The sequence below is a fragment of the Salvelinus fontinalis genome, chromosome 41 (genome assembly GCF_029448725.1).
Source record: "Salvelinus fontinalis isolate EN_2023a chromosome 41, ASM2944872v1, whole genome shotgun sequence".
Lineage (NCBI taxonomy): Eukaryota > Metazoa > Chordata > Actinopteri > Salmoniformes > Salmonidae > Salvelinus > Salvelinus fontinalis.
Window position 1 is genome coordinate 13330048 of NC_074705.1, and position 20643 is coordinate 13350690.

Sequence of the window (20643 nt, forward strand, 5' to 3'; positions counted from 1 at the left end):
CACACAGCCAGTCATATCCTCATCGCCCAAGAACTGTCATCACCACTCACAGGTGGAAGTTAAATGTGCCTCTCAAACTTGTTTGATGCCCTTCCCCTATACAGGGCACAGTCATGTTTCTGTGCATTCTTTCCACGTGTCCTCTTAGGCATTGCTTTGTAGCATGTATTTTTCTCAGTGGGTATTCTCTTACTATTCAATGTACTTCTGGCACTAAAGCATGACAGACGCGTGTAAGATTTATCCTGTGAATTTCCATATGCAATGTCAAATAATAGACAATTGTGAAAGCTGTGCAACAGTCATGGTAGAATGTGGTTTCTCCCCTCGGTCTCACATGCCAGTTCAGATTGGAACAATTTGTGAAACGTTTACAACAATCCTGACCGCATAATGGTGTATCGCTTATCCTCACATGCACTCAAAGATCTGCTACTACTAAAGCAGCAATATGATTTCCCTCATATGCGTAGTCAGATTATGGCCATGCAGAAATGACATGCCACAAGGCTTCCCCCCTTTTTTGAATCCTAATGTGACAACTCCCAATCATCACTGAGCAAAACATTTTCTAGACCTGGCAGCGATATGATTCTCCCCTATGTGAATCCTCATGTGGATTTTAAGACCAGTGCCAAAATAAACAATTGCCACAATCATTACAGCTAAATATTTTATCCCATGTGTGGATCTTCGTGATAATTCAGATACCCAACTTCAGAACTTTTTTTGTCTGCATCTGCGTATTACGCAGGGGCTGAGAGTCACTGGTTTTCTCTGTGGAATCTTCTTCCTTAGATTCTGTTTTGATCTGTTCAGTAGAGGCCATTGTGTCTTTGTATTCTTCACTTTGGGTTTGTGAGGACTGAGTTGGGTACTGATCATAGTCACTTTTCACCCAGGCAGGAGTGAATACAGAGTCTTCCTCCTCCTGGATGATCCTGAATTCCTCCTGTTCCTCTTTAATGGGGTTCCAGTCAAATTGCCCCAGACTGGGGCTCAACTCCTGCTTACAATGCTGCTGTGCAGGGTGAAACTCCACTTCAGAGACAATGAACTGCTGGAAATTTGAAGGGAAGGAAAAAGGATGAATTACAACTGAAAAGCTGATAAGATAGGGGTGTCTGAATTGTCTTGTCAGGCGGTGCTCGTCCTTCAACCAACAGTGTAGATGATTTTTGTGCTATCTGACGTAAGACAATGGGGTCTCTGTTACGGGATAGGTTCAGCCTTTTACAGCGTAATGCAAGTTGGTTCCTCACCTTGAAAGTAGTCTGCAAACTTATACCACAACAAGCTAACAATCTATGCAAGGGATAGAGGCAACTGTGCAATGCCAAATCACCTTTCAGTAATGCCAAATCAAATAATTGTTGACTTCAGAGGATATGGCCTTGAACTTTTGATCTGCCCTATTGTCGTGTAAAATAGTGTTTTATTAAGACAGGAGGCATATTCCGCCCGTTTTTGTTTTTTTGCCTCTATACATTTAAGTTAGTGAGGAGACAGGTTTCTTTTGCAGTCTGAATGGAGGATGTTAAATGTATTCTCTGGTAGCAGGGAATGTACAATGTCAATGTACAATGTCCTTCTAAATGATATTGGAACTCTCAAAGACCGGTAAACAGTGACCACTAGTGGCTGTCCAGGCTACAAATTATGCAGAGGTGGGCTGCTAGTGGCCCAGTGAAGCTTGCTAGTTGGGTAGGCATTAGGGCTGGGAATTCAGGTTTCTCACGATTCTTAGGTGCCGATACGATATGTATTGTGATTCGATGTTCCAAGCATAATGCTCAATATACTGTATGTCTGCTGCAGAGAGAGAGAGAGCATAAGAACATTTGAGTTTTTGATCAGTCATGGAAGTAAAAGTGCATGTTAGCTCAATATTTAAAAAGATGGAGGAAAAACTCCAGTTTGGTACAGCCGACTGGAGCTACCTAACTAAACGTAACGGGCATTAATATTCGATAGGGCTGTGACGGTCATGGAATTTTGGATGACCAATCACTCTAGGACGCACACGAGCCTCGTATGAAGGTAGCCTGGTACCAGGTTAAAAACATTTATGCAAAAAGTTTAGTGCCTAAGGGGTTAAATATGTTCCCCAAAAAAATCAGAATACTTCTTATATCCCTGATATAGGACAGACATTTCATTTCATTTCATCCCCCCCAAAAAAGTATACTTTTTTTATACCTAAAATTTAAAATCAAATAGCTAAGTGATCCTTGGTATGACCCTCTTAAAACAATTCAATACGTTAGCTTAGTCGAACCCCAATATGGTTGTGTTTACACAGGCAGCCAATTGATACCTTTTCCACCAATTGGTCTTCTGACCAATCACATCAGATCTTTTTCAGAGCTGATTCGATTAGTGAAAAAAATATCAGAATTGAACTGCTTTTATAATTGCAACCTATGGTACTTACCTTTTGTATCCTGTGTCTTTTGTTACAGTTCTGATTAAAGAGATTCTCCTGTACTTTTGTACACTTCTTAACCAGTAGTTCTGACAGTAGTGCTCACGAGCCAAAAGTGGTCCCCGAAAATTGCATACTATGTCACATGTGTACCACACCTTTGCTCTCTAGCTGTCACTGTCTCAAATGACGAGGGGCTGAAGCTCATTGGCTAGAACTCAAATAGGGGTTGGCCCACGTGGGGGAAAATGTAGGGAAAATGGTGCAGCACAGCATCCAGAAAAACAGTTGCTTTAAAACTTCAGATTTAGTGGTTTAATCGAGGTAAAAAAGTCATTATGATCAGATTATGCATGTATGAGGTAAACATTTAAACATCCAGTCAAAAGTGGGAGGTTTAAAAAAGACAGTCACCAAAGTGCCGGTGCATGTCTTTAAATGGACTTAATTAAGACAGGTCCAGCCTGGTTTATGGAACATTTAGTGGAAGAGTTTAAGCTGGCTGTGTAGCTAAAAAAATAGATAAATGGGAGCAAGGCTTTAGTGAATACAGCACACTTTGCATGAGCCACAGCAGTTAACATCATTTGAATGAACATTCTACATTGCCATGGAAATTATTGCATGACAATACCAGTTAGTCATTGTGAGTGTTTTTTAAAAAATATATATTTTTTAAAAAACCGAGATCTGCACCATTTAAGTCAATTTAAAGTGAAAATAGCTTATTCCATAAACTTTGAGCTAGACGTTATCCGGCTTTGAAATGAAACTCAACTGAAAATTATGTTCAAGACCAAACCAAGGGTTCTTGTAGTAAGAGAGATTAAAACCCCTCTTTAGTGTAATCAGGAACTATCCTGAGAAATAAAATACAAAATAATAATTTCAATAAAAGGGTACCGACTATTTTAAGTGCATATGAAAACTGATCATAAAATAATTGAATAAAAAAACGTTTTACATATACACGTTCCTAAGATCTTTTTGGGGAAATAAGTATTAATAACTAAATAGAACAATAACCGTGTAAAGTCAGAGCAGACCTGTACGCCCTTTTAAACAGTATCTTAGTTACTGTATACATAAAAAATAAATACAGCTTTCAATCTTCTTCGTAAATTTGTAAACAAAATAGGTCTTCTGGGCATACAAGAACAAACTAATAAATTGTCATTGTGAGTGTACCCATGAGTATACCAGTCAAATTGACAGGGTTACATTCCAAGCCCATTCTATTCATTATATTTGTACGTGTGCTGCATGGAGGGGGGTGTTGCCTAGGCAACTGTAGACTTGTTTTCTACAACATCTTGCTCGTTGCAGCAAGGAGCAACAAAAAAAACGTTTCAACACGTTAAGAAACATACTCAAACGCACATTTGTCTTCATCCATAACCGCTGGTGACGCAGTTATATTTTAACGATGAAAAGGTTTTGTCTGAATTAAATTAAATGAGGACTAAGAGTCAAACGCCTACCGGTCCCAGTAAGAGAGAAAACCCCCCACCAGCTGACAATCGAGGCAAAGGGGAATGAACTGGAGCATGTTCCTGCGCTGCAGGGTATGTCTCACCATCATTTAAAAAGCAAGCGCATACTATATTGTGTACAACATCAGCTGTAATGCTAACGTTAACAACCAATTTGACTTTAACAAACATACCGTTTTATGCTAGCTCCACTGGTTACTGCTCTTATATGTACGGGCTAATTCATGCCCTGGACCTTTGGAGAGCCCAAGATGAAGTGCCCAGACCAAGAAAGGTTTACAGGTTGTCATTACCTCTGTCAAAAAGCTGATGATACCTACACTCTCAAACCTCGTTTCGTGAGTACTGCTACCAAATTATGGGACAGTTGGGAATCACAAGGATGCCGTGATGTGATTCTTTGTGTCTGGTGTAACAATGACCTTCCCCTAGTGTGTCCACTTTGATGCAGAAAAGTGGGAGTACACGAAAAGCAATCTGGACTGTTTTATTTTTTATTTGCACCTCCTGTCGGCCTGGTGCAGTTAGTAGTTTAAACAATGTTTCAAGTTTGTTGCAGACAGGCCATGCATAGACAATGTGATTTATAGGATATTTATTTTTAGCAGCATATTCTTTTGTGGAGGCTTTCTAGTCTATTTTTACATAGTTGGCAATGGAAATATAAGTTATGTTTTTTAGGTTTGTATAATTTTCATTTAGATACAATTGACTGACCACATGACAATGATTTTGAGATATGAAGATGTTATTATAAACTAAATGAAACAACTGTTCCACGAAAATGTGCATATGAAAACCATAACTTTCACGCAGATCGATAAGATAAATTGGCATTCCACATGAGAAAGGTTGCCTACTCCTCGTGTAGCCTATTACCGGCAACTTCCGGAGAGTAATGGCAGAATCTGCGAAAGCCTGGGGCCAACCTGAAGTTCCTTGCAATATTGTAAAAAATAATCTCGGCCCTAAGTTTCCCATGCAGACCAAGCTGTAGGTTATTTGCGCAAGGAACAAGAAGTAATCAGGTAGGCCTATTCTATGATGTTTCCACTGGATCAGAGAATGACACTTTTTACTTTCACGCTGAGTGGTTATCGAAAGGGAGAGCTGGGAATATTTTTTTTTAAATACATTGAGGAATTGTCATTTTCAATGGATGTAAAAACAGACTTCGTACAGATGACAGTGCATGTCAGAGCAAGAACCAAGCCATGAGGTGGAAGAAATTCTCAGAAGAACTCCGAGACAGGATTATGTCGAGGAACACATCTGAGGAAGGGTACCAAAAAAATGGCTGCAGCATTGAAGGTCCCCAAGAGCACGGTGGCCTCCGTCTTTCTTTAAAATGTAATTAGTTTGGAAGCAACACTCTTCCTAGAGCTGGCGGTTCGGCCAAAAACTGAGCAATCGGGTGAGAAAGGCCTTGGTCAGGGAGGCGACCTAGAACCCGATAGTCACTCTGACAGAGCTCCAGACTTCCTCTGTGGAAATGGGAGAACCTTCCAGAAAGACAACCATCTCTGCAACACTCCATCAATCAGGCCTTTATGGTAGAGTGGCCAGATGGAAATCACCCCTCAGTAAAAGGCACATGACAGCCCGCTTGGAATTTGACAAAAAGGCACCCAAAGGACTTTCAGACCATGAGATACAAGATTTAACTATTTGGCCTGAATGCCAAGCATCACGTCTGCAGGAAACCTGGTACCATTCCTACGATGGTGGCGGCAGCATCATGCTGTGGGGATGTTTTTCAGCGGCAGGGACTGGGAGACTAGTCAGGGTCGAGGGAAAGATGAACGGAGCAAAGTACAGAGATCTTTGATGAAAACCTGCACCAGAGCGCTCAGGACCTCCGACTGGGGCGAAGGTTCAGCTTCCAACAGGACAAAAACTCTAAGCACACAGCCAAGACAACACAGGAGTGGCTTCGGGACAAGTCTCTGAATGTTCTTGAGTGGCCCAGCCAGAGGCCAGACTTGAACCCAATCCAACATCTCTGGAGAGACCTGAAAATAGCTGTGCAGCAACGCTCTCCATCCAACCTGACAAAGCTTGAGAGGCTGTGCAGAGAAGAATGGGAGAAACTCCCCAAAAACATGTATGCCAAGCTTGTAGCTTCACACCTAAGAAGAATCGAGACTGTAATCGCTGCCAAAAAGTGCTTCAACAAAGTACTGAGTAAACCCTTTACTCAGTACTTTGTTGAAGCACTTTTTGGCAGCGATTACAGTCTCGAGTCTTCTTAGGTGTGAAGCTACAAGCTTGGCATACATGTTTTTGGGGAGTTTCTCCCATTCTTCTCTGAATACTTATGTAAATGTGATAGTTTTTTTTTTTACTCTTAATAATTTGCATAAATGTTAACCTGTTTTTTCTTCGTCATTATAGGGTATTGTGTGTAGATTGATGGGGGGGGTGAAATTATTTAATCTGTTTTAGAATAAGGCTGTAATGTAACGAAATGTGGAAAAAGTCAAGGGGTCTGAATACTTTCCAAATGCACTGTACATGTTTAATATTACATAAACATAACATGTCAAATGTACCATGACTTAATTAGTTTTTTCCACTCTGTCAGGTTAAGGGACTTAATTATTCTTACAACTAAAGTTAAAGGCATTGGATTGGTGTAAACTTGGGAAAGAGTTTTCTTTCACCAGTCTAGGCGCTTATCCTTTCAATCCAAGTCACATTCGGATTGATATATAATTGAAACCAAACCTATGTCCCGGCCCTCACGTTGCATGGAGTCGCCTCTACTGGCTAAAAGCATGTGCTAGCATGGGCAGTGTCTTTGAGGACTTACACCATTTTGATTTAATTAACTTCCCAATTCATTGTCTGTTCCTTCCTGATGACTCAGTGAGAGTCCTGATGCCAGGTCATCAGGAATAATCGCCCTATGAATTTTACTCATGAAGAAGAAAATTGACTTTTTAGACGAGATGGCCTCGACGGCACTGCCCATTCTCTCACAGATGCCATCGTGACACAGATAGAGATGTTATGTCTGTGGTCCAGGCCCATCACCTTATATATTACAGCACCCAGAAGTGACATGACAAAAAAAAACTATAGGCCAACAACAAATGTCTCCTGGCCTCCCACACACAGGCTACTAAATATAAAAACGAAATAAACATTTCTATCAAAACTCAAACAAAATAAAAATTAGCAAATCAAGTCTAAAAACGAACTGAATTTCTAATAAAAATAAAAAACGAATATTAAATCACAAAACTATAATAACCTTGCAGCGATCACAAGCGGTTGTTCAGGCTATGCAGAGGCCGGCCTGCTAGTGACCCAGCGTGAGCTTGCTAGATGTAGCCTAGGTATCAAAAAAACGTTGCTTAGCTTCCTGCTAACCGAATTAAACTGTCAATTGTCAATGTTTATAAAAATGAATGTTGAATAACAGAGGGGGAAAAAAGTAACAAACCTGCTTTATACAACTTTATCTCAGGTTTCAGGATGATGTCAAGCAGCCCCTGTAGACGTCTGTTGTCCTCTTTCGATAGATAAACGTTGTCCTGGTACTCTGATATCGTTTTTGCAACGGCTCTGAATATCTCATCCGCAGCGCCTGTACATCGTTGGTTAAAAATCACTCTCAACAACTCCAATTTAGACATTTTTCAGATAATGCCAATGGCTAGCTCGCGTTGCGTTCCGTCACCCGTGAAGCCTACAAGAGTAATGAAGCACTTCCGGGTCAAGTGTAATTATTTCAAAGTTAGTCATGTCACGTGAAACTGTAAAATGAATAATAAAGGCTAAAATGATTATTATCAACATATCTTATACTAGTTATAAAACACACGGACCTCGAAGTAATTCTGATATTTCTTTCGTTTTTTTAACAGGGCTCCCACTCTTTTCAAGAAATCATTCTATAACTTTTCCATAAAATGTTTTATCATGATTTACAAGGACGACGGTACTCAATAGGGGGCAAAACACAATAACTACACACCGAAGTAGGTATTATACATGCATACATGAACAATGTATCAATTCCCTAGGTGAAAATCCAGTTTGTTCAGGTGGAGAATGGCTACTGGTGTCTAGTGGGCTGAACTGGAATCTAATGGTTTCTACTGGATTCAATAGGACCAGTTTAAGTGACCATTTGAGCTAGACTCGGTAACAGCTTGCATCAACGTGGATTTCATCAGATCAAGATAATTGTATCACTATCGTTGGACCAATTATTTGACAGATATTGTAGTGATTGCCTGTCAGAGCAGCTCATAGATTACTGCACCTGTACATAGCCCATCTATAATTTAGCCCAAACAACTACCTCTTTACCTACTGTATTTATTTATTTTGCTCCTTTGCACCCCATTATTTCTATCTCTACTTTGCACCTTCTTCCACTGCAAACCAACCATTCCAGTGTTATTTTTTACTTGCTATATTGTATTTACTTCGCCACCATGGCCTTTTTATATTTTTATTTATTTATATATATATTTTGTTTGCCTTCACCTCCCTTATCTCACCTCACTTGCTCATATTGTATATAGACTTATTTTTCACTGTATTATTGACTGTATGTTTGTTTTACTCCATGTGTAACTATGTGTTGTTGTATGTGTCGAACTGCTTTGCTTTATCTTGGCCAGGTCGCAATTGTAAATGAGAACGTGTTCTCAATTTGCCTACCTGGTTAAATAAAGGTGAAATAAATAAATAAAAAAATAAAAAAAGGGTTCACATGACAAGTTATAAAAGGTGACTAATATAATCAAGTTAAAAACTATGAACAATAGTAACTTGTCTGTCTGATGCCCTTCTCTACACAGGGCACAGTCATGTTCCCCTACATTCTCTCCATATGTCTGCTTAAGCCTTGCTTTGTTGTGAAGCAATCACGACTTAGCCTAAATAGTTTCTTCTCAGTGTGTATTCTGATGACAATTCAATGCACTTTTGGTACTTAAGCATTTGACAGACACTTGTAAGATTCCTCCCGTGTGAATGTCTCATACACAATGTAAAAAAAAAAGGCAGTCGTGAAATATTTTCTAGTCATGGCAGTAATGTGGTCTCTCCTCTCCGTCTCCCCAGCCGATTCAGATTCAAACAATTAGTGAAATATTTACAACAATCCTGACAGCAATATAGTTTGTCGCTCATGTGATTATCCTCATGTGACTACCGCCAGTGCTGAAAGGTCTGCTACTATAGCGACAATGATGTAATTTTCCTCGTGTGGATCCTCATATGCGTTGTCAGATTACCTTTATGACGAAAATATTTGCCACAATGATGACAGCTATAAGATTTCTCCCCTGTGTGAATCCTAATGTGAGAACTCAGATTACTAGGACGAGCAAAACATTTGCCACAGACCAGGCAGCGATGTGGTTTCTCGCCTGTGTGAATCCTCCTATGAAGTGTCAGCTCACCAACTCGAAAGAAACATTTGCCACAATCATGACAGCGATGAGGTTTCTCCCCTGTGTGAGTCTTTATGTGATAGTTCAGATATCCAACTTGAGAAAAACATTTGCCACATTCACCACAGCGATGCGGTTTCTCTCCTGTGTGGGCCTTCCTATGCAATTTGAAGCGGTCAAGCCGAGTGAATACTTTGTCACAATCCTGACAGTGATACGATTTCTCCCGTATGTGGGTCCTCATATGAGAATCCAGTTCTCCCATCTGAGTGAAACATTCACCACAATCACTACAGCAAAATGATGTATCTTCTGTGTGACTTCTCCTTTGCACTGGTGATTTCAGATCCAGGGATTCTCCACCATTCGAGCTTTGTCCTTTTTCTGTCCATGTCTTCTTCAATTTGCACTGGGGCTGAGAATCACTGGTTGGCTCTGGGGAATCATCTACCTTAGGTTCTGTTTTGAACTCTTCAGTAAAGGCCATTCTGTCTTTGTATTCTTCACTTTGGGTTTGTGAGGACTGAGTTGGGTACTGATCATAGTCACTTTTCACCCAGGCAGGAGTGAATACAGAGTCTTCCTCCTCCTGGATGATCCTGAATTCCTCCTGTTCCTCTTTAATGGGGTTCCAGTCATCTTGCCCCAGATCAGGGCTCCAATCCTGCCTATAATGCTGCTGCTCAGGGGGAAACTCCACTTCAGAGACAATGAACTGCTGGAAATCTGAAGGGAAGGAGAAAAGATGAGTTAGAAGTTATAAACTGATGAGCTAGGTACTGATGATCTGACATAAGATAAATGGGGTCTAAGATCGCCTATGTTCAGGACTTCGCACTCATCTGTGCTGTTGTTGATTGACTATTATATACGCAAACTGTTTGGGCCAATCATTTATACCAACAGCCGCAATCTGACTCTAATGATTATAATGGAGAGGGCATAGCTCATTACTGGTCGAAACAACACTAATGATCCATAAAAAACACAAGGGTAGTACAGCGAGCAACTTTGTCTTCAGTAATCGCTGGTCGATTAAGTTCTGGGTCCATACGTGTTAAGAGAAGAGATACAAGAACAAGGAGCTCCACCCTCTCTCTTTGCAAGTTACGGGCCAAAAGTCCCCTCCCGAAATTCTAAAGATGCTATCCACCTGTGAAATCGTGATTTGTCCCCCAAAAATAGCGAGGAAAAATCCAAGCACCAGAACTATTCCTGCTCGTTAGCTATCAGTGCCCATAGTACGAAGACATCTGCGGTATCATTTATGTTTATGTAGTCTGTCCACGAGAGAACGTCTACAGAGGTTGTACTTAATAAACATGGATTTGATAGTGCTTATTCTATTCATATTTAAAATTATTATTATTGACTGCAAATTACTTCTTAAATTTCTCTCGCTATATGAAACCTGCACTATTGATTGTAGAGTTAGAATCCTAGAGCGGACAAAGCCCAAACCCCTGATCAGACCTGATATTTGACTGGAAATGTCTGTGGAGGGAGGTTTGCCTGACGTCTCAAACCTGAATTTAATTCCACTGATTTATTGACAGCTCCACACATTCTGAAACAGACATCCTATAATTTTTTGTGCTAACTTTAAAATGAGGGGGCGTTTTCGAAAACTCACTTCAGTGACTGGATCATCTCCAACCAATCAGAGAATCAAAGCCAATGTGGTGATTCATGATTCATGTAGGCCCCATCTGGCCCAACCCATTGGTTTCTGGGACCAAAGCAAATCCTGACTCATCGTGGAGAAGAAATACTAGTGGGTGTGGCGTTTGGCTGGGTAAGTCAGTAGGGCTGGGAATTGCCAGGGACCTCACGATACGATCACGATACTTAGGTGCCGATACGATATGCAAGTCGATTCTCGCGATTCAATACTGTGACTATTACCGTCCAAACATCTTGCTCACGATATGTCTGCTGCAGAGGGACGACAGATCCACGAGAAAACAAGTTTGGATCAGTCAAGGAAATAAAAGTGCTGAAAAAAGGTAGAGCAAACTGGCGCAACAATATTGCAATAGTCAAAACTATCCAATATCTGTCAAATAATGTACCCATGTGTAATTGTATCCATTTCCCCCCCCCATTACTAGTATTCAGGCTATATGGAGGTAGCTTGCCATCAGTGGTCTGCCATCAGCAGCTCATACGGGCCTGCAACTGTATGACAGAGGGACTACTTACAGTGTATGCAATCATACAGTCAAATGCATTCAGAGTGAGATTAACAACAAAAAAAGTTTGTTGTCAAATAAAGGAATTTGTCTTTTGTTGAAATTATGTAACGACATTCCAACATTGTTCAACACATTTATTGTATCCGTTTGCATCGTTTTCAATACAGGACTTTTAATTTGGAGGCGAACATTTGATTCCACTATTGTTACCCATTGTTAATGTTGCTCATTTCACAGTCCTAGTGTGGCGGACCAGTGGGAGCTTGCTAGCCATAAGAATCCGACTAGATGTTCACTACTTCTCGCTCTAGTCAGAACAGTGCTATGCCACGATCAGGACAGCCGGCGCGAGATATGGCTCAGATAACAAACTCCTAACTATCCTAACCAGGGGTTGGACCCAAAATGATTTCCCAATCGTTTTGTTCTGAACAGAACCACTATATTGTCATTCCGTTCCACTGTTCCACCCAGCAAAATACAATTCTGAACCGGTTCAAACCAAAAAAGTACCGTTCATATTGTTCTTCTTTTTTTACCTGTAAAAGACAAATTTTCCTCTCACATTTAGCTCATTAAATTACTTCCCCAACAGTGCGGATAGAGCAGCTTTCTATGGAGCAGGCAAGCTAGTTTGAGCGAGATAGCGAATACTAAATCAACCCATTGATTTTGACAAAATCTTTTAAAAACTAGCCGTATTTTAATCTCCTTGATTTGTCAGTTGGGATAATTAGGAATAAAGTGGTGTGTGAGTGAGAGGCCTGCCAGATCTTACAACGCCTTGATAGGTATTTTACAGTAGCAGCTAACCACATCATATGTTATAGCAATCTGTCAGTCGATGACACCGTCGTTGACGTGACACACAGCCATTGGATGATGCATGCAAGGTCTGAGCAGGGGAAGGCGACCCCTGACGTGACCATTTCTTGACTAGTGAGGGGATTTAACTCATCTGGCCCGGGTAAGCGTGTTTTGCAATGGGTGAAAGTCCATTACATTCTTTTTGGAAACTGTCTGTCTCCCGGGCATGATCCAGATGCCCCGTTCAAAGCCCGCGGTGAAGTCGGCTCGAAACACATGGAGTAATGAGTAGGATTCTGTGTTTTCAAATGCAAACGTCATTGCTTTTGATAAAAATGCTTTTATCTGCCTTCCCAATGAAAATTATTTTTGAAAATTCAAACATATCTTATGGAAAAGAGATGTACACTACCATTCAAAAGTTTGGGGGTCACTTAGAAATGTCCTTGTTTTTGAAAGAAAAGCTCATTTTTGTCTATTAAATAACAGCAAATTGTAGACATTGTTAATGTTTTAAGTTACTATGTTGTAAATTACTATTGTAGCTGGAAACAGCTGATTTTTAATGGAATATCTAAATAGGCGTACAGAGGCCAATTAACAGCAACCATCACTCCTGTGTTCCAATGTACGTTGTGTTAGCTAATCCAAGTTTATCATTTTAAAAGGCTATTTGATCATCAGAAAACCCTTTTGCAATTATGTTAGCACAGCTGAAAACTGTTGCCCTGATTAAAAGAAGCAATAAAACTGGCCTTTTTATTTATTTATTTTTATTTTACCGTTATTTTACCAGGTAAGTTGACTGAGAACACGTTCTCATTTGCAGCAACGACCTGGGGAATAGTTACAGGGGAGAGGAGAGGGATGAATGAGCCAATTGTAAACTGGGGATTATTAGGTGACCATGATGGTTTGAGGGCCAGATTGGGAATTTAGCCAGGACACCGGGGTTAACACCCCTACTCTTACGATAAGTGCCATGGGATCTTTAATGACCTCAGAGAGTTAGGACACCCGTTTAACGTCCCATCCGAAAGACGGCACCCTACACACAGGGCAGTGTCCCCAATCACTGCCCTGGGGCATTGGGATATTTTATTAGACCAGAGGAAAGAGTGCCTCCTACTGGCCCTCCAATACCACTTCCAGCAGCATCTGGTCTCCCATCCAGGGACTGACCAGGACCAACCCTGCTTAGCTTCAGAAGCAAGCCAGCAGTGGTATGCTTTCTTTAGACTAGTTGAGTATCTGGAGCATCAACATTTGTGGGTTCGATTACAGGCTCAAAATGGCCAGAAACAACGACCTTTCTTCTGAAACTCGTCAGTCTATTCTTGTTCTGAGAAATGAAGGCTATTCCATGCGAGAAATTAAGGCTATTCCATGCGAGAAATTGCCAAGAAACTGTAGATCTCGTACAACGCTGTGTACTACTCCCTTCACAGAACAGCGCAAACTGTCTCTAACCAGAATAGAAAGTGGGAGGTGGGAGGCCCCGGTGCACAACTGAGCAAGAGGACAAGTACATTAGAGTGTCTAGTTTGAGAAACAGATGCCTCACAAGTTCTCAACTGGCAGCTTCATTTGATAGTACCCGCAAAACACCAGTCTCAACGTCAAAGGAGAAGAGGTGACATAAGACTCCAAACAGCTAATCAAATGGCTACTCAGACACCACCCCCCCACACACACACACCCACTGCTACTCTGTTATTATCTATGCATAGCTCCTTTAATAACTCCACCTACATGTACATAATTACCTCACCTCGACACTGGTGCCCCCCGCACATTGACTGTACCGGTACCCCCCTGTATATAGCCCTGCAATTGCTCTTTAACTATTTGTTATTCTTATCCTTTTTTGGTATTTTCTTAAAACTGCATTGTTGGTTAAGGGCTTGTAAGTAAGCCTTTCACTGTAGTAGTAGTAGTAATAGTATTTGGCACATGTGACAAATAACATTTGATTAGATTTAAAAGGTGGGAAAGGTATTAGGTCAAGTTAAAGCTGTGAGGATCAGGAGAAGTGAGCTAGTTTGGATTTCTTGTACTTCCGCGGAGCAGAAAGAGCGGATTTGAGCAGGGCGCCCGTCAATGTGAAAACTCAGATTAAGGGGGTAATATTGGGTGTGTCACAGGGAGTTGACGTTAAAGAAAAGAAGAATATCCCTTGAGTGGTTGACGCACGTCGGGCAAATTGAGTGGTTAATGGAGAGAAAGTGAGGCACGTCCTTTAGTTTTTTTAAGCGGAGTCCCTCCCTACCTCGGTGAAGTTGGGATATGTGAATGATCATGTCAGACCATTTGTGCCAAGAGTGATGCAGTGTAGCCCCTAAAGCTTTTGGACAAGCGGAAAGTGTATGCAGAAGGGAAAAGTTGAGATGTCCGTGTTGTGGAGGAGATCATCTAATGTGTTGTAGAAGTGTGCATGTGACGTGTTGACTAGCATGAGCAGTATCACCCTCTCAGGCCCCAGAGTCTGGGGAGGGAGCTATGTAACCCCCCCCCCCCCCCCAACAGAATGGAGTTGAATTATTTCACACCAGTTCAGTTGGTGGCGGTAATGCACCATAAACACTGGATGCCAACTGCCGTTAAACACCGAAGAAGAAAGGGTTGACATGTCAGTAGTTTTCCTGTCAAATTTGGCTACTTAGAAAATGATGTCGCAGGTGAAAATGTATTGGTCACGCGTCTTTGGGCTACTTCTAAATTGCACTGCGGCGGCCATGAGATTTTTCTTATGTGTTGCAAACCGTGACAATATATCCTCCAAACACCAGCTTTGAGGGAATTATCACTTTTATACAACAGGTTACCAACATATTGAAATAATGACTGACATTTTCGTTAAAACGTTATTTTGATCAATTTATTCATACTATTTCATCTTTCCACAAGATATAGTCCCGACGACACAAATCTAGGGTTGCTATCCAAGCCGGGGGCAGTTGTTCGTTCTATTGGTTCGGTTGACAGAGACACGACCCAGTCAATCAGTCTTTTTGTTCTGTATCTATGGACGTGACCCAGTTGTTTGTTCTAAATGTTTCACTGTATATGTTCTTATCCCTTCCTTGCTAGCTAGCCAACTAAGGATCATTTACAGTCACGTCAAACAGTGCAGCCAGAACAGCAACGTAGCCGCATTTGCATAAGCTGTTTTCTAGTGACATTTATTTGGATACACCCATAACGAGCTAATGAGGCACAATTTCGCCTGGTATAGAAAATGTGCTCTCTCGTCAGGCCACTTGTTCAGAGGAGCTAGCCAACGACACAGCAACACAATCACTTCAAACTGAAGCTGGAAAGTCTGCAAACTAGCGGCACTACGTTTCGTTTTATATTTTTTCATTTTTATTTATATATATTTATAAAAAATTATGCCAGTTGATTCATGATTTCGACTGGCTGAGAAACACTGCCTGCCTGTCTGTCTCGTCCCGACACGTTCATTACTATGGGACAGCAGGAGATCGAATTTGAATATTGAAACAATTTCGCAAATGTCGAGAAACAGACAGCAAGGTATATACACAAATCTCCCCTGTTGAAAACAAAATGTTAGTCTAAAAGAAATGTGAGATAATGTCTAGATGCTTTTTATAGTGGCGATCCAAGTTTATAAATTGCCTGGCTGGGCTGATGAGACAGTGGATCGCACAGTCAGATGGAAAAGAGTAAATTGGCTAAATCTATGACGTTAAAATGCCTGTGGCAACAGGACGGTTAGAGCCCTGAATGCTGATTGGCTGACAGCCGTGATACATCAGACCTATACCACAGGTATGACAAAATATGTATCGTTACTGCTCTAATTGCCTTGGTAACCAGTTTATAATAGCAATAAGGCACCTCAGGGGTTTGTGGTATATGGCCAATACACCACGGTTATGGGCTGTATCCAGGCACTCCGGGTTGAGTGTTCAAGAACAGCCCTTACACGTGGTATATTAGCCATATACCACACCCCTCAGGCCTTATTGCTTAAATAGACAACGGCTGGAATGCAGATTTAACCCATCAGCATTCAGGATTAGGCCCACCCGTTTAACAACCCTAAAGACAGTTACAAATCGATTGCCCACCTTCATCATCAGACGCGGGGGAATTGCCGGAAGGACTGTTGGTTCTCGATGAACCACTGGTAACAAGCGTCTGTCCTTCTTTGCCACTCACCGACCTGTACCTCGACTTGGTCAGGCTGAGTTGCTTCTCTAGCATTTTGATTTGCTCTTTGCTTTGAAAGACTTCTACACTTAACGCTCCACAGCAATCCTCTACTAACTTGCAAATCTCTGTCACGGCAGCGGAGGTTAGAATGTCCATGACGGAGCTTATCCGTTGATGCAAAACACTCGTCTCCGACATTTTCAGCCCTTGTTTTTTTTTAACCGGTCACAATTACTTAGCTAGCTATGATGATTCCAAACGTTTTTTTGCAGCAGCAGCTTATTCACGAAATAGTCATATTTGTAAAGAACATATGGCTTCTTGTTATCAATGTTTCGCCATCTTTGATAACTGTGTTCTTTCTTGGGAGCACATCCGGTCAGATTTTAGATAGACAAAAAGTTAGAAAGCGCCACCTACCGCGTGGAGACTAGGAGGCGCATTACTCAGAGTCAAATCTTTGAGCACTAATTGAATTTGGTGTATTGTCTGACAGTAGGAATTATGCCTATGGTTTGCAGAATCATTGATTAATAAGAGTAAATAATGTTTTTTATTATGGTTACTGGTTATCAACTTGAATAAAGGATTTAGCACTGGAATAATCTTAACCTCAGACAAACTAAGAGGTTGTATTAGTCTCAAGATCTTAAGAAAAACATTATTAATATTGTTCATTTCTAGTACATATGCTTATTGTTTTTACCATAGATATAGAATATGGTCAGTCTTTTTTACGCCATCACTTACTGGAAACCCTCTTATCCAAATAAGGCTGTAAAAACATTCCATGCAAAATTTCTCATCTAAACACACCCCTATATCCAGTCTACACCCTTTACTGTATTTAACAGAGCCTTGGCCGAGCCTGAGACATGTCTCAGTAAACAGGTAAATTGAGGCTCAATAAATAAATGGTGGATTCTACAGACTTTCTGTTCTCATCTTAAATCTTTTCTCATCCCATTTTATGCTGTCAGCCAAAAGCACCATATCCAATGTTTTTTGTTGTCATATTATCCCTTTCAAAGGCCATAGATGATCGTAGACAATACTGTTATCTTCCTGAAAGTACTAGCCCATACAATGTCATATATATATATATACTGTATATACTTTTTTTTTTTAAGTGTTTTACTTGAAAACAATAATACCAGTTTAAGTACATAGAAATACATTTTTATAGAAATTACAACACATTTAACCTGTTGGCGAACACTTATTTAAAGTAGCTTACAGTTTGCAGTAAAATAAAGCAAATGTTCAAAGCAGTGAAAAATCTTCATGTACTGAATTGTGTGTTGCTAACAAGATAGTCAACATTGTGAAGCATTTTATGGTCTAACATGCGCAAATGAATGGGTATTGTGTGCCACGTGTGAGGTTCCTCAAGCCCTGGCCCACTACAAAAGGAAAAACCAAAATGTGCCATTTTAGTAGTTTTATCTGCCATATTTTAATCCGTCATACAGTTCTGAGACCAGGCTACCTGCCATTCATTTTCAAGGTAACACAAGTAAAGGTTAAATAAATAAAGTAGTTGCTGGTTGCAGTGCTCTGGCTGAACCAGCTGTTGTAGTAAAAAAAATAATAATAACATGACTTACAGGAGAAATTAGGGTTAAGTACCTTGCTCAAATGCACAATGGCAGTTTTTTTTTCACTTATTTAGCTCGGGGTTTCGAACCAGCAACCTTTCAGTTACCGTTACTGGCCAAACGCTCTTAACGGTCTGTTCTTAACCACTAGGCTACTTACAGCTGCACTGCTGTCCCTTACCACTAACAGATCTGATATCATGCCTAGCTGCTGAGTAAAGAATCAGAACTATTTTTGCTTAAACCCAAGAGTTTTTCCTGACCATGTGACACGAGTGAAAAACTCTGGGACCAAAAACGTTGTGCTCACGTCACGTTGTCAGGGGACCCTTTCTCTCACCTGGAGGTTGACTCCAGCGATCCAGGCAGTGGCTCTGCTGGCTGTTCTTGTTATCTGTTGCAGGTAAGAATCCTCAGAAGAGGAGCTGGCGGAGGCCAGGCTGGCGCCCAGTTCGTTGCAGTGTTACTGAAAGGAGAGGGGGAAGATGAGACGCGTGCGTGTACACACACAAAAAAGGTTGAGCACCCTCATCGTGTCAATATCAGTAAATACCTAAAAAAAAGACATTTTGAAAGTCCAAAATTTACTATCATATTAATAAATTCACGTCAAGCTCAGACACTAACTAAATTGGGAAGCGCATTATATAGATGACTAAACTCAACTCCATGGTGAATGACGTTTCTGATGAACTCCCAACAACGGAGTTGAGCAGAGACCAGGCTTTGTGGAATTCAGCTCCGACTACATTGATTAGCCTAAGGTCAATACTTTAAAAAATGTAAATTATGAAACTCTTGCCTTGTACCTATATTTGTCCTCTGTAGTTCTTTGTTTCCTGAAATCCATACTTTTTCAATAAACGTTAATCAAATACAACCACCAACTGTTTGCTCAATGCTGGTGCTCGAAGATGGCAACTCAGCACAAATGCATGTGCCAATTGAATCTCAAGGAAATACCCAGCTAACAACAAACGTTCCCACAACTTTAGACTGCATTTCCTTAAGATTCTCATTAGATCATTACCTAACGTTTTCATAGGAATGATCCAGTGATGTGCAAGGACTGTTTCTAAGAGACCATTCAAACAGACCTTACCCAGAACGTGGTTACCATGTTCTCAGAATATTCAATAGTAATGTTCTCGACACGTTTCATTGGAATGTTGCAAGAATATTCCAGTGTCCAGTTTTCTGATGTTTAGGAGAGTATTCCATCAACATCACACAGAACATGGTTGCCATCTTCTCAGAATATAAGATAATGTTCTAGACACGTTTCCTGGGAACGTTGCAAGAATATTCATGTATACAGTTTTCTGAGGGTTAGGAGAATATTCCACCAACGTCACACCAAACATACACAGAACATGGTTGCCATGTGCTCAGAATATAAAATATTAATATTCTAGACATGTTTTCATGGGAACTTTGCGAAAACATTCCTGTGTCTGATGACGTTTAAAACATAGGATGTTCTGTCATGGTCCCCTGAAGGTTCTTGTTTAGTTCCCCGCATGTTCCTGAGACATCTTTGTTTTTAGGCCGTCACCTGATGGTTCCAAAGAAATGTTGTCCCTTCCAAAAAAACAACAACACCCTCAGAGACCCATTCCCCATCAGATCCGGAGTACACCAAGGCTGCCCCTTAGCCCCACTGCTGTACGTTATCTACCTAGAGCCTTTCCTCCAGAAGATCAGGTCAACAATAGGAATCCCTGTCTACCAGATGCCAGGGACCCATGGGGGGAGGCTTAAAGTGGCGGCATACATGGATGACATCACCATCGTCGGCACAGATAGTCGCTCCATCGCCACAGCAACAAAAGTGGTGAACGACTACTGTGCAGCCACTTGCGCCCTCATCAACAGGGTTACGAATGTACTATACCTGTCATAGGACTGGCATGGGGCTCACAACCTCTTTCCCTGTCAAAACAGAGAACATCAAGCGCTTGGGGTCACTTTCCAGAGGGATGGAGGTGGCTCCGTCAGCTGGGAGGAGACCATCCGCCATGTCCAACAGAAAATCTGCGAATAGAGCGCTCGGTCCCTCACAATGACGGGTAAGATCCTGCTCTTGAAGGCAATCGATCTCCCCATTCAGGGTTTTTCCCCCAGACAGAACAAACAGCAAGAAGATAGAACGCATGATGTTCACCTTTGTCTGGGGGAGCCAGATGGAGCGACTCAAGCGCAGCACCCTGTACAAAGCAGGTGAGAACGGGGGGAAGGGGTCCCAGACATCCTTAACATCATTAGGGCACAGGGACTAACCAACTTGGTCACCATCATCCACAAGACAGACAGGGAAGCCAGCTACTTCGAACGGTACTTTGCCAACCCCATCCTCCAAACCCTCAGACTCAGCACCATCGACTACACTGTGCCCTATTCCTGGGTCCCCCCCACCAGTGCCTTGACTTTTTTCCACATTTTGTTACGTTACAGCCTTGTTCTAAAATTGATTAAATAAAACAATTTCCTCAGCAATCTACACACAATACAGAATCGACACACAATAGC

General features: G+C 41.2%; 1 protein-coding gene across 1 annotated transcript; it reads right to left on the reverse strand.

Annotated features, from left to right (window-relative positions):
- Window positions 1–6414: 6414 nt before the first annotated feature.
- On the reverse strand, window positions 6415–16880 carry LOC129840275 (zinc finger protein OZF-like). The gene is made up of 2 exons (XM_055908038.1): window positions 16432–16880; window positions 6415–10058 (listed from the first exon to the last, which is right to left on the reverse strand). Exons 1-2 carry the CDS (start codon window positions 16712–16714, stop codon window positions 9115–9117), a joined length of 1227 nt encoding a protein of 408 aa, XP_055764013.1. The 5' UTR covers window positions 16715–16880; the 3' UTR covers window positions 6415–9114.
- Window positions 16881–20643: the final 3763 nt, after the last annotated feature.

Bases quoted from the DNA above. Each gene is read 5' to 3' on its own strand.
- LOC129840275 (XM_055908038.1), bottom strand. From the start codon at position 16,714: ATGTCGGAGACGAGTGTTTTGCATCAACGGATAAGCTCCGTCATGGAC. The intron at 10,059-16,431 runs GTGGGCAATCGA...CCTTCCCTTCAG, and splicing joins CCCCGCGTCTGATGATGAAG to ATTTCCAGCAGTTCATTGTC.